The sequence below is a fragment of the Heptranchias perlo genome, chromosome 7 (genome assembly GCF_035084215.1).
Source record: "Heptranchias perlo isolate sHepPer1 chromosome 7, sHepPer1.hap1, whole genome shotgun sequence".
Classification (NCBI taxonomy): Eukaryota; Metazoa; Chordata; class Chondrichthyes; order Hexanchiformes; family Hexanchidae; genus Heptranchias; species Heptranchias perlo.
In genome coordinates this window covers 32,518,140-32,533,041 of record NC_090331.1, presented here as the reverse complement: position 1 = coordinate 32,533,041, position 14,902 = coordinate 32,518,140, and the positions used below count along the sequence as shown (strand labels likewise).

Sequence of the window (14,902 nt, the reverse complement as noted above, 5' to 3'; positions counted from 1 at the left end):
GTAGACAACTCCCATTACAGTTTTAAGTCCTGTCTTATTCCTCAATTCTAACCATAGAGTTTCCGCTGATTGCTTTCCCTTACCTATATTCTCTCTTAATGTTGTAATCGTATCTTTAATCAATAAGACTACCCCTCCTCTTCCAGTTTCCCTATCCTTTCCAAAGACCATACAACCTGGAATATTTAACTCCCAATCATGACCAGCTTGCAGCCATGTCTCAGTAATAGCCACCATGTCATACCCTGTAAGCTGCATTTGAGCCTCGAATTCACTCAATTTATTTCTTATACTCTGTGCGTTAGTATATAAAACTCTTATTTGGGCAAGAGACCCTAACCTGCTCTTTTGCCCTGATGCTGTCTTTCTCACACCTTATAACTTAACACGTTTCTTATTTGTCGCTCCTGCTGTAACTAGTTTGGTTATTTTAGTATTCCCTTTACCTGGGGTATCTAGAGCACTGTTTGTGACCTGAACTCTGCTCTTATCCCTGTGCTGAGCTCTGCTGTGGTTGAGGATAGGGATGCTCTTGGAGCCTCCTGCTCCTGTTATTTGTCTGATTGTCGACTACCTTTGTCGATTACACAAATTGGGGTTGTATTCTCTAGAGTTTCGAAGGTTAAGGGGTGATCTGATTGAAGTTTATAAGATATTAAAGGGAACGGATATGGTGGATAGAGAGAAACTATTTCCACTGGTTGGGGATTCTAGGAGTAGGGGGCACAGTCTAAAAATTAGAGCCAGACCTTTCAGGAGTGAGATTAGAAAACATTTCTACACACAAAGGGTGGTAGAAGTTTGGAACTCTCTTCCGCAAACGGCAATTGATGCTAGCTCAATTGCTAAATTTAAATGTGAGATGGATAGCTTTTTGGCAACCAAAGGTATTAAGGGATATGGGCCAAAGGCAGGTATATGGAGCTAGATCACAGATCAGCCATGATCTTATCAAGTGGCGGAGCAGGCACGAGGGGCTGAATGGCTTACTCCTGTTCCTAACCATACGTGGTATACAGCCTTGTTTTGATTTGTTGGTTATGGAACCATTTAGCTCTGATTGTATCCATCTGCTTTTGGTATCTAGTTTGCAGGTAGCCCTGTGTTGTAACCTCGTTAGGCTGCTGCCTCATTCTAATGTATGCTTGGTGCTGCTCCTAGCACACCCTTCAACACTCCACATTGAACTAGGGTTGATCTCTCAGCTTGATGGTGATGTGAGAAACATGTCTGACCATAAGATTACAGATTGTGGTGGTTACAATTCTGCTTTTGATGGCCCAAGACCATTCATAGATGTCCATGTTTGGCATACTAACTGGACAGGATTGGAAAATAAACATATCTGGTTATGATATTTTTAGGAGAGATAGAATAGGTAAGAAAGGACGAGGAGTGGCAATATTGGTGAAAGAGGGAATATATGCAGTATAGAAGACTGAGGTACAGAAAAGAGGTTCAGACAGAATAGAGATGGCTAGAGATCAAAAATGAAAAGGGATTTTTACATTAGTGGGATTGTACCATGGTCCCTTAATTGTGAGTGGGAAATGGAAGAGGAAATCTGTAGACAGATCAGGGAAATTAGAGGAATAACAAAATTATTATTCCAGGTGATTTTAGTTACCTATTGTTTGAGACAGGGAGTGAGTTAATGGAAAATAGAGAATTGAATTCCTAAAATGTCTGCTGTATTCCTTCCTCAAGTAGTATGTTTGTATATTTATAACAAAACTTCCTCAAGCAGTGCATTGGATGGATGGTTTAGCTGTCCATCACTGGATCTGGCTGGACCACAACAAGTGCTATCAGGTATCACTCTCTTCTGCCAAGACCGCTTACTGCAGGATCATCCTGGAGAGCAAAGATAACCCCCGACTACTTTTTTCCTTTTAAACCCCTATCCCCTGTCCCCTCGACTCTCATCTCTAACAAGTGTGAGGAGCTCATGGACTTGTTTCTCACTAAGATTGAGCCTATCCATTCACTGCCTGTGCTCCTTCTCCTTGCTCACCAAGTCAAACTGTTCCCCAGACTCTCTCCTGCCCAATCTTGATATCACATTTTTTCACATTTCTCTCCTATCTCCCCTCATGCAATCTCCCACCTCCTGCTTACTAGATCCCGTTCCCATTTAACTGCCAGCCATCAGACTTTCCTTCCTGACCCCCATGCTAGCTGATATTGTAAATGGTTCCCTTTCCTCAAGTACTGTCTCCCTCCCTTTCAAAACTGCATCTTTTTGAAACTGTAATATTGTAGTTGTGTACTTTAGGGTTGCCATCATTCTATTCAGGAACCTAACTCACAATAACAATGTTTTTTTAATGTGCAATGACTACCAATTTTTCTGAATTTTGCTTCATGAAATGTTATCAAATTATTTTATATACCAATCTACTTATAATCATGGAATTCTAAAGCAATAATATATTTCCTGTTTATTTCTGCACTACTTATAGTGTTTGATATTGTAATACAACCCATTTAATGTCCTCATTTTTCAAGGTTAAAGTACCTCGGCTAGATGCAACTAAACCAAATTTATATGCTAATACATCAGAACTATTCCCTGGCTAATCAAGGCATGATTGGCACAGTAATTGATTGTGTAATTTCATCATGAATATGATCAGCCCATAACTTTAAATTAAGCTTGTTAATCACTGTTGATTGTAATCAGCTGTTGTGCCTTATTTTCTACAACGATCTGTGCTTCATCTTCTGATTCTCCTTTATCATTTTTTATACTTCATTTCTAGTTCTGTTTGTAGTTTTAAATTTTTTTTTATGAACACAGGCTAATACTAATAAACAATATACAGCCACCTTCTCTAAGCTTCTGTGAAGCATCAGACTGCCAGTTATTCATAAACTTTGAGCAGAACACCTACATGCTTGAATGTTTTGAATTTGCAGGGTATTCACAAACTTCAGTACTACGAGAATGCAATAAAGTACTGCAAGTCTGAAGAATACTGTGCTGAGATAACACAAATAAAGGCGCAGAGCTATAAATGTAGTTGAATACCAAAATTAACTATTCATTTGGATATTCGTCAGGTGCTATTCACTAAATTTTGATCTTCAGTGATGCTTTGCATGGATTTGAATTGCAGTAGCTGCATCCTTGAGATGACCCATGTCCATATTAACACCACATTGCATTAGTATTTGTCACATTTCTAACAACCTGGTTCTTCTTTCCTTAATGCCCACATGACAGCAAGGTGGGACATATCGTCAACCATCCTAGGAGAGTGTATTGCATCCCTAGGTATGTTTCCAGGATCAGATATACACCATAGTTATCAGGAGGTTAAAGGTCAATAGATATTCAAAGATGGACTTTCCCCATGAGCTCAAGAGACTCATGAGTACAGTGCTGTTGGAAGCCCTGTTCTATTTGAATCTCAAGTGCCCTTTGTTGAGCAAAATTGGTTTCTGGTAGTCTGTGCTGATCTGACATGGTATACTGCCTTTTCCTGCATGCTGTGCTTTGGGCCTTGCCACCTTTGCTCTGTGTCTAATATAGACCTCTTTACTTGGGTATCCAACTTTTAAATTTGGTCAGATAGACTGTCCTGTTTATAGTCTGTTTCCTGGATACCAGAGGTCATTGCAGCTGAATAGAGTTCTGGTGTTAAAACTCATAAATGTAGATTTTCTGTTTTGAAACTATATATTCTTTAATTACCATTCTGTAGTTCTGAATGACTACCCTTTATTTTCTGTGTTTCTGTATAGTGTACATGAAAGCAGGACTATTATGTAAAATTACTGTTTAAACACTGAAGTTTCTTTTCCTGAATGTGGTAGAAGAAATTTTGATTTCATCAAAGTCGTTGGAACATGGTTTGAAATCTTTGTAGACTCACCATTGAGATTATTCTCCATCCATTACTAATTCTGTTAGTGTAGATATTTCTAAAAAGGTTAGAAACAAAGTAAAATTGAAGAGAGCATATGAGAGGTAATAGGTATGATTAAAAATAAGAGTGAATACAAGAAAATAAGGAACGAAGTTACGACAGGGATAAGGAAAGCAAATATGCAGAATGAGGAGAGAATCTAAAAAAATTTAAACAAACAGTGAAGAATTCTACACATATATCAGTAAAAAGAGAATCGTTAAGTGTGAGGTAGGACCTCTGATTTAGTAGAGGATAAATAGAAATTGGATGAACATCAGCAAGGACTGGTTGGGCAGAATGTCCTGTTTCCATGCTACAATTTCTGTTATTTTGTGTTTAGCGAATAGGATCTTAGCAGTATTCTACAAAGTAACAGCGATCCAAACTGTATTTATGGAAATCTCAAAGGAGATTCTCAATATCCGTATTCAAATCAATTAAAAATAATCTTGATTAATATTTTTGCCCATGTATATCTCTTTTTGTTTAAAAACTGCTGAAGCCATAATCAGAGGAACTGACTGAAATTTCTACACCTAAACATGTACAAGAGTTGAATTACCATAAACCACTGAAGTGACAAGATTGCTGTCGCACCCAGGGTTGATGGTTGTTTCTTTAACTTAGCTCCCTTGCACTTTCATGCTTTCTAACTCGGCCAGATCTCGTTTTCTACAGAGTTAACATAAACTGTTTAATCAAAACTCTTCTGGGAATCAACAGAATTAGAACTTTAAAGATTCATGATTCTAATTTTTAAAAGCTGTTAATCATGAGGTATCCTTTTTTAATATCAGTGAATAGAAGCTGTCCTGTAAAAATTCAGTTAATTCTTAAAAACTTTTTAACAAAACCACTTTAGAGCTACATATTTTAACCTCAGTAAATTTTAGATTGTTTAATTTTAAATAGGTGAAATTGAGTATTAGCTGTTAGAAATATTATTTTTAATGTTACATTAAAATGTATACCTATAAGAATTTGGGTGTGTTAATTTGCCTAATACTTTCCTCTTATGTAAATTTCTAAAAATATTTTTCCATGTGTAAACGAGCTAAAAATTTCACAACAGAAGTAATTGTTTAAGTGAAATGCAAATAATTGGGGAATAAGGAAAGTTAGTTATTTTTATGTCAAAATCTTGCACAAAATCTGAAAGCCACTTTCAAATATAATTTTAGATCAATCAATATAATGTTCATCTATCGGATAGCAGTACTTAACCATAGCTTTAGTCTTCTTGTAACACCTCTGTTACATAGCCTTTAGGTATAGAGCAATACCCATATATAAAATGCTACACTGTAAACCCTCAGTATTCAGATTTTTTTTACATTTATTCTCTGAAATGCAAGGCCCTGTTCCCTATTTGCCCTGAGAAGGCGCTGATGGACTTTCTTCTTGAACCGGTGCACTCCTTGTGCTGATGGCGTTGTCACCATCGTATTGGCTAGGGACTTCCAGGATATTGACCCAGCATCAATGAAGGGAAAGCAATATGTGTCGAAATCAGGATGTAGTTTGACTTGCAGGAGAACTTTGAGGTGATGATGTTCCCACAACATTGCTGCACTTATCCTTCTTGGTGGTAGAGGTTGCTGGGCTTGGGAAGCACTATCAAAGTGATCTTGGTGAGCTGCTGCAATATATCTTGTAGATCATACAAACTGCAGCTGTATTACATTGGTGATGGAGGGGGTGGATATTGAGTCCAATGGCAGGAGAGCTGATCAGATAAACTGCTCTGTCCTAGATGGTGTCAAGCTTCTTGAGTATTGTTGCAGCTGCACCCATCCAGGCAAGTAGTGAGTGTTCCATCACACTCCTGTCTTGAGCCTTGTAAATGGTGGAAAGGCTTTTAGGCACGGGTGTGAGCTCCTTGTCACAGGGTACCCTACCTTTGCCCTGTTTTTGATATGGCAGTCCAATTAAGATCCTGGTCATTGGTAACCCCAAAGATGTTGATGGTGAGGAACTTGGCAATCATAATTTTACTGACAGTCAAGGGGAGCTAGTTGGGCCTTCTCATGTTCAAGATGGTCATTACCTGGCACTTGTGCCACGAATGTTACCAGCCACTTGTCAGCCCAAGCCAGGATGTTGTCCAGGTCCTGATGTAGGCTGCCATGGGCTGCTTCAATATTTGTGTAATAATTGCCAAGCAATCCTACCTATACAGCATTAATGACCAATTAAAAGCTTTTCAGAGACATTGGGGGTGAAATTGAGTGGAGAAGCAAAACCGGTGGATTCGAATTTGCCACCCATTATACGACATACATTGACTATTGAAGTCAATGGAACTGAATATCGTGCGGAACATATAACAGGCAACCAATGTTCTGCGTCCCCACCCATTTCCAATTTCACCCCCTTGATCTGGTAGGTGATTGCTGATGCTATTGATGAGAATCATCTTATTCTTCACAAATTTGGTTTAGAATTCAGTATGATCACAAGACAATTTTGCTGTATTTGTGCAACAGCCTACATAAATATAAAGCAAGGTTTGGGGATCTCGGGGAAATTTGAATTACCAGTTAAATGGGGTGGGGGGGGGTGGTCTTGCACGTATAATGGCCATATATAAAACTTAATTGGCAGAGGTTTGGGAACAGGATGTCTACTCACCCTGAGGGTCAATTGGAGACTGATCTCCGGTGCAGGAATGCACATCAAAAACAAAAATATGTAAATAGATCTCAAATTTTAGAATGAATAGAGACCCTCTTTAAAAATGACATTTCTCCTAGTACTGTCTACAGCCTTAACTTGTTATTTTATTGCAGGCTCATTGTGGTCATTAACAGGAGCAGTATTATATGCTGTCTACATAGTCATGATTAAAAGAAAAGTTGACCGAGAAGACAAACTTGACATACCCATGTTTTTTGGTAAGGATGACGGTCACACAGTATACTGTATAATTCTCTTTAATAATAAAACCAGCTATCATTACCTATTCTGTCATAATTACAGTTTACTCCTGCAAGTTTTACTATAGTACCATTTATGGTTACATGTGTCCATGTTTATAACTATATTCAGATTAAAATAATGGGAACCTTAAAATTTGTGGACTTCTGAGAGGGTTTGAACAATCTTGGTTATTTTTTTAAATTCAAGGTTATTCAATTTATGTTATGTAAAATATATGGAGCTATTCATATGATCTAAATCTGATGCTGTTGGACCTACCAACATTCTCTAATTTCAAGATTAAATTGCATTTCTGAGCAATCTCACATGCACTGTCATCTGCCTCCTGCATGAGCTGACACATGGATAACCATACCATAGTCTGTCAGATGATTGAGAATATGCACATGTGCACATGGTTATGTAGAAATCCCAGTGAGTTGGAAGGTCTATCATAGAATTGGTGTGCATTTTGAAATCTTTTAACTTTTCAAATCCCAAGTATGGTATGTAATGCACAATTTCATTTAGTCCATCCTACTCTACAATTACATTATGTGCAATAATAAAAATTCGTATCAGAGTCATGTCAATTTATTTTCAGTAGTTTAATTGTGTATTAAAATATTGCATGTATAATTGCAGAGGTGATGGAGTGAAATAGATTGGTATACTATTTCCTGTTTTAATTGTTACCACACAGATTACTGTCAAGAGAATTTAGTACTCCTACTCCCCAGGCCACTGCTGAGATATCTTGTCAAGTCATTTTGCATGTGTGAGGTGGAGCTTGTAAAAGAAGTTAAGATTTGACAGTCAATAATGACATGAAGTGGTCACTAATGATGTGACCATGTCAAACTTTTTATGTTCAGTTCCCTGATTGGCTGGAAAACTACCTTTGGAACCAGTTTTCAGTCAGTCAGAAAGCAATTTGGGGAGGGGGCAAAGGTGAAAAGTTAGATTTTAGATTTTTGACATAAAATAAATAATTTAAATAAACAGGATAAGTAAGAAATAGAAATTGAAGTAGTGAACATAGAAGAACAAGAAGTTAGGAAAAATTGATATTCAAAGGATCATAAACCAATTAAGTGGGTGAAAGGAACTGGACGTGGATTTTAATGTGGATCTACCCAACAAAATGCATATTTGAGCAGGAAACATTAACAAAGGTTAAAAAAGAAAAGATTTGGGTGTGATTATTGACTTATTACTGAAAGTAGTCAATGTAAATCAAGAAGGGTAATCAAATACTGAGATACATCTGAGAGCATGTGACTAGGGAAACAAGAGCCTAGATTTTACAATTGAAGTTATTTTAATGCTGTGCTAATCCATTGAAAATCAATGGGTTAATGCCGGTATTAAAATAACACTAATCAAAAAAATCTAGGCTTAAGCATTCTAATTTTATATAGATCAGTGGTGAGACTACCTTTTATATATTGTGAGACATTTTGGAAAACCTATCTCCAAATGTTCAGAGGAAAGCAGCAAGGATAATTCTAATTCAGCTGTGATGAGAAACTCAGAATTGAGCTTGTTTCCATTGGAGGAAAAGAAAATGATGATGTGGTCTGGGTATTTGAAATGCTGATAGGAAGAGATGATGTAGATTCATGCAAGTTATTTAACATGGAGTCTAAGCATAGAACAAGGGGACAAGAGTACAATAACTGCCCTCAGACAAGTTTTAAAATTAGAAAGCGTTTCCCCACAGATCAGGGAATATGTGCAATATGTTCCCAGGAAAGCAGCTAATAATGTAAGATGACTATCTGGTTAGAAATTAAATTGAGGGTTATAAGGATAGATCTAGATGGCCAAATGCTGTGCAGAAAATAATGCTTCCTGTGCTGCAGGGCACATAAAAATGTCATGCCAAGAAATACAAACCATCAGAGTTGAATAATTTAGAATAATCTCGAATTTCACTCATTTGAAACTCCTGCTGCTGTGGCCTGGGTTTTTTTGTTTTGGGGGGGGGGGGGGTGGGGGGATGGGGAAAGAAACTTCAGACGGCCTGCGTTCAGGTTGAGTACAATCCGTGAAGAGAGAAATTATGGATAAATGGCTTTGACACAAAGACTTTTCTTCTGTGCTTCCTTGCATTGTTAAAACAATTGATCCTCATGTGTCTTAAGAAGTGGACTGAAGGGAAGTTGAGATTGCAAAGTTGTCTAAATCTGAAGCATTTTCAAATCATGCTATTCACTCTTAAGAGTATAGTGGATAGTCAATTGTTTTGTGTATTTATTATCTATGGCACTACATATAAATTAAGCTGCATCAGAAAGAGCTCTAGAAAAATGTTTTTTAGTTTTGGTAGTAGGAATGTTTAATATAGCATTATTAACTCAGATATAACATTCACTACACTGGTAATCATTGAATAATAAACCACCCTGTTTTACAGAACAATAAAGCAGATCAAAAATCCCATTTTTTAAGTTGACTTTCAGCACACACACTAGAACGATATGCTTAAAATGAATTATGGCCTTGTAGAACAGATAGACTTATAAATTAAACAATTTAGATTATTAAATAATTATATATTTGTAGATTAAACTTTAAAGTTGTTGACATTTTTGGATCTGTGATCAAATTTAGTACTATCTGCCACTAGTCAGCCCTGCAGACTGAATCGGATGCAATTAAGAGTGAACTACTCACCGTGGTATAGGAGCATTCAGTTTACAGTTACATTGTTAGGGTTTCTATTCAATGGACGGAAGCGGGAAAAAAAACCTAACTAAGTAAACAGGGCATTCTTTGCATGATTATAGTGATACCACTTCTGTACCATCAAATACAGCATCCTTCAAAAATAAATCTCTAGCTTTATTGGACTACAGTACACAGTGCTAATGACCTCACTAACATGAAATCATTAGTTTATGCATATTAAAAAGCTATTTTTCTTTCTCTGTTAAGAGATGATTGCTTTAGCTTGTGGCATTTGCAAATCAAAGAATTTTACCAAACTAGTCAGGTGGCTTCCCCCGCCACTCCGCTTTCCCAAAATGCGTAGGTTCAATCAGCAGAACAAATATTTTTTTTTTCTTTCTGCAAGGAGATATTGTATTAAAACAGTACTTCTAGCAATGTATTATAAACTTCTGCTATATATATATTAAGTTTCGACAATGAAAGCAATAACATGCTTCACTGAATCCTTTTTTTGCAGGATTGCTACTAAAATCCATTTTCCAATTTCGTACCATCAAGATTTGATTTGAAAGAAAATGCTTTTCTATCAACATAACCTATAATCAGTCTTAGACTATATTAGTCTTCATTTCCTGTATTCACATTATTTTTGATAACATTTCTTTTTGTTTGGATTTTTAATGTAATTCTGCACCACATCTTTCCTATTTCACAGGCTTCTTACAAGCTTTAATAACTGTTTCTACACTATCATTCTGTAAAGCAAAGATTTCCCCTGCAGCTCCATTGTGTGACATTTCTTCCATTCAACAGACCTAAATATAAAATTTTCTACGGTTCTACTCTCTTTTGCAGGATCATATAACTAGCAGCACATAGAAACACCTATATGGAGATAAGATACATGAAACTTAAAAATGTTTTCACATTGGCATTGCATTGCCCCATGAGGTAGGTTTCATGAGTTGCAAACAGTAAAGACTAATGAACATTAAAATTCTATCTTATGTAGGTAGCAAAATGAATGTATTTTGAGAATAAGCTATTGTGCGTAGAATCAAGTTTTAACACTTGGAATTGGTCATTCCTGGAATTTTTTTTGATAGCTTTTAAAAATTAATGTATGTTGTTTAACTCTATAGTAGTGTAACATATCATCCTTGTTTTGTAATGTCTGATTATTGTGCAGGTAAATTCAGTGATCCCAAGCATCCAGCATTGTGCTGTGCTTGAAAGGAGCACAAGTCAGAGAGAGCAGCATTTTAAATACCTGCACTACATCATCCCGAATTTTCCTTTTCCTCCAATGAAAACAGGCTCATTGCTAAGAATCTCATCAAGGCTGAATCAGAATTATTCTTGCTGCTGTCCTCTGAACACGTTCCCTTCAGATGCAGCACAACACTGGGAACATGTGATCACTGAATTTACCCTATGAGATATAATACCTTAAAAAAATTCTTAAGATATTAATGGGAATAATAAGTATCTTCACTTTTTACCATTAAATTATTAGTTTAAACTAATTCTGGATTTCACTTTTTCTTTATTTTGCCTTTCTTTGTACAGGGTTTGTGGGATTATTTAATCTCCTGCTGCTATGGCCTGGGTTTTTCTTGCTTCACTATACAGGATTTGAGGCTTTCGAATTTCCAACGAAAACTGTATGGATGTACATCCTTATTAACGGCCTTATAGGAACAGTGCTGTCTGAATTTCTCTGGTTGTGGTATGATTTTGTTATAATTTATTTTTGTAAAGTAAAGAAATGCTCATTTAAAGGAAAACCACAGATAAATTCTGCAATATCTGTCAAATTGCTAATTTACTAATTACTCCAGTATTTTCCAACATCTGCACAAAAAGCTTAAATTTATTAGATCATGTATTAAATACACTATGGGCTCGATTTTCGCACCCCCGAGCGGGTGCGTTCGTGGCGGGGGGGCTGCAAAAATCGGGGATTCCCGGGGCGGGTCCGGAGCCCGGCTCCAATCCGCCCACTTCCGGTTTCCCCAGTGACGCGCTTACATGCCCCGGCGGGATGCCACTTAAGGTAATTATTTAGGTACTTCAGGTCATTTACAGACCTGATTAACGTGATATTTTAAGAGGGGTGGGATTTTCAAGTCAACTGGGACTGTTTCCCGTACTGGGGGAAACACTCCCAGTTGAAATGGACGTGTTGCAGCCATCAGCCTGTGGCAGCTGCAAAGGTCCTTTTGACGGAGGCCACTCTGTCACTTTGGATAAAGTTTGGCCTTCACCACCCTCCTCCTAACAATAAAATTCACAAACTTGCACACTTACCCCGGTGTCCAGACACATTTACCTACCTTGCAGACCCCCTCAGATGTACATCTTCCGGGTGGGGGCCGCCGTAGCTGCAGTCATGACCTCCCCGAAGGACGAGCAACATCGCCGGCCACGCCGTCCACCTCTGACACTTGGAGCTCCACAACACAGTGCTGTGACACATCCACCTGCACAGCAGGAGGGAGGGCAACCACAGAGAGAGATGCGTCGCAGAAGGCACTACCTTCGCCACAGGGTCTACAGTCCGAGGTTCAGCTTCCTGGACCTCTCTGAGCAGCAGTGCACACGGAGGCTCAGAGTCACTCGACATGTAGTCGTGGACATCTGCAGCCTCCTTCATGCCGAGCTGCTCCAGGCTGGCCTGACCACCATCATCTTACCTGTCGCTGTCAAAGTCACCACTGCCCTCAACAACTTCTTCGCATCCTTCCAGGATGCCACCGGGGACATCGCCGACATCTCTCAATCTGCACAAAAGAGCCCTGCAAATACACCTACACCCACTCTGCAGTGACACAATGGGTGGCATCAGTTGTGGGTCTTCATAGCGATCCTCAGGAAAGGGCAATATTGCACAAACCAGACAAGATTCGCAAAGACGTGGCAGTAGTGGTGACAATATAATATGTGATGTGAGTTGATCAGAAATTAAATATAAGTAAAAACCATGACAAACCCTCAAACACCCTTGTGCATCCCCTTCATGCTCACGACACGTTTGCCTTACGCTTCCTACTGCATATATGTGATGCATGCCCTGTGGCTGCAGCTCAGGTAGTGGCAGGTTGAGTGAGGCTGACAGTGAAAGAGATGCATGAGAGGGTGAGTATGAGACAGAGCCATGAAATTGTATGAGGATTGGGTTGAGTGGTAGTGGCGGGATGAGTACTGGCGAGGTGAGTAAATGCAGGTAAGATGAGGATGAGGTTTGAGTGGGTGTGAGGGGTGATGTGACAGAGTAGTGTTGGCAGTGCAGAAGGAGATGTGGGGTGGGGGTGGTGATGGGTGGTGATGTGGCAGACGGAGTGTAGGGGAATGAGTAAGTGTACTCACTTCAGCTGACCTACTTCGGTAATTGCAGCGCCTCCTGCACTGTATGCAGGTGTGCGATATGTTGGTGGTGCTGGTGACCTCCTCTGCCACCTCGAGCCAGGCCTTCGTGGTGGCAGAGGCAGGCCACTTCCTCCCACCTGCCAGGGAGAAGATCTCTGTCCTCCCCCTCCTCCTCACCCCATCCAATAATAGCTGGAGTGAGGCATCATTAAACCTGGGAGCAGCCTTCCCCTTGGGCTGCTCCATGCTGTAATTTTGCTTATTTTCTGCAGCATCAGTTAATGGAGGACTGCCCCTTTAAACAGGGCTCCGCCAGCTGACCGCCTATGCTGCGCATGCGCAGTCCGCCCGCTGCGCAGCTTTCCAGCGCGAAACCCGGAAGCAAAGGTAAGTGGCTGCAATTAGCCTGCGATTGCGTGCCAAACCCACCGATTTCACTGGGCGCATTACCCACGCGCCCAGTCGACCCCCCCCCCCCCCCTGCTGCGAACCCGCTGGCCTCCTAATATCAGGCCCTATATGTCATGTTTAAAATACAATAATGCTATAATTTTTTCCAAAGGCAATAATTATTTGTAATGCAGTTGATATATTTTACATAATTGTACAATGAGCCATTTCTTAAGCTGACATCAGATTGTTTTAAGTTTGGGAATCTAAAATGAAATATCTGAGAAGTAAGCTGTGATCAGTGTTTAGATAAGAGATATCTAGAGAGATCTCTGCTACAACATTGCAGTTCATTGAATTGATAAAATCTCAGATTATACAAATGCAATCTATACATTTTTTCAGTGACAAATCACCAATTCAATTAGCCACAACTACACAAAGAATATTGCTTGTCAGTCTCCAAGTTGCATGTATTCTCATTCAACTTTACCAACGTATCCCTCTGGAAAATATAATTTTGGCATGTGGTACAAATTTATCCACTTCAACTCGTGCCCCCTTCATATTACAGCACTGCCTCCAATGGCAGCCCAGGTTTCAGCAGTATTGCTGTAATATAAATGAGATAGCACTCCTGCATCCAGTGATGGTTTTTCCAGGACAAAGCTCTGCTGGCAGCAAAATGTAAGTCACTGCCACAAGCAGCTCTGGCCACCATTCCTACAGGCTGCAGTTGGTTCAGCATTCAGCATTCCCATATAGGCCAGCAAAGTAATCATTACATTGTTGGCCTCTGAAGATCTGTAGCCAGAAAATTAAAGTAATTTTCATACCTTTTAAACCTCTGCCTGTATGCAATCTTGCTCATGCATGGTTGTTACTCCATTGTTGCCAAAGCTCTGAAATCAGCTCCAATGTAGATGGTTCTGCAATGCGAAGGCTGTATCATTCAACTGCACTGTTCAACATTTTCCTTGATTAGCCTCATTGTCACTCCTATTTCCTTCTTCCCTCCTAGCTTCTCACCAGAAACGCTAGGTTCTCTTCTGTGGACCGAGTCTTTCTGCAGCTACCCAAATCTCTCTAACGCATACCTCTAATGTGTTTCCTATTTACATATCGTATTTAACAAACAAGTAATTTGCTTCTTAACTTTTGAAGAGTTGTTCAGGTAAAGCTGAGCGTTTTCTTTAAGAAATTTTGTAGATTTTCTAATGTGTTCTTTTGTGCTCTATTTTATATTAGTTTAACCTGACAATTTTTCAGAAATGATGACTTTCCAAATCCAGCTTTCTTATGACGTTTGCTGCTGATCAGTTAGCTTGTTAGCTTGGCTAAATGGGTAGCACGCTCACCTCTGACACAGACGGTTGTGGGTTCAAGCCCTGTTCCAGGATTTAAGCACAAAATCTAGTCTGACACTTGAGTGCAATACTGAGGAAATGCGGTATTGTTGGAAATCTTGTCCTTCAAATTAAACATTAAAACGTCTGCCTGTTCCACTAGTTCAGGTGGACGTTAAAGATCCGATGACAATATTCCAAGAAAACTAAAGTTCTCCTGGTGTCTTGGCCAACATTCTTATCTTAACATCAGAAAAACATACACTTCATTGCAGTTTATGGCCAAAA

The 14,902-nt window shown here is 39.1% G+C and overlaps 1 protein-coding gene across 4 annotated transcripts in view; it reads left to right on the top strand.

Annotated features, from left to right (window-relative positions):
- LOC137323596 (solute carrier family 35 member F5-like) overlaps positions 1-14,902 on the top strand; it is a 105,900-nt gene that overhangs the window by 65,647 nt on the left and 25,351 nt on the right. For all 4 annotated transcript variants that reach the window (XM_067987270.1, XM_067987269.1, XM_067987267.1 and 1 more), the window contains 2 exons: positions 6,704-6,808; positions 11,079-11,238. In XM_067987270.1, coding sequence (XP_067843371.1) covers positions 6,704-6,808; positions 11,079-11,238 — 265 coding nt within the window. The remainder of the gene's footprint in view (positions 1-6,703; positions 6,809-11,078; positions 11,239-14,902) is intronic.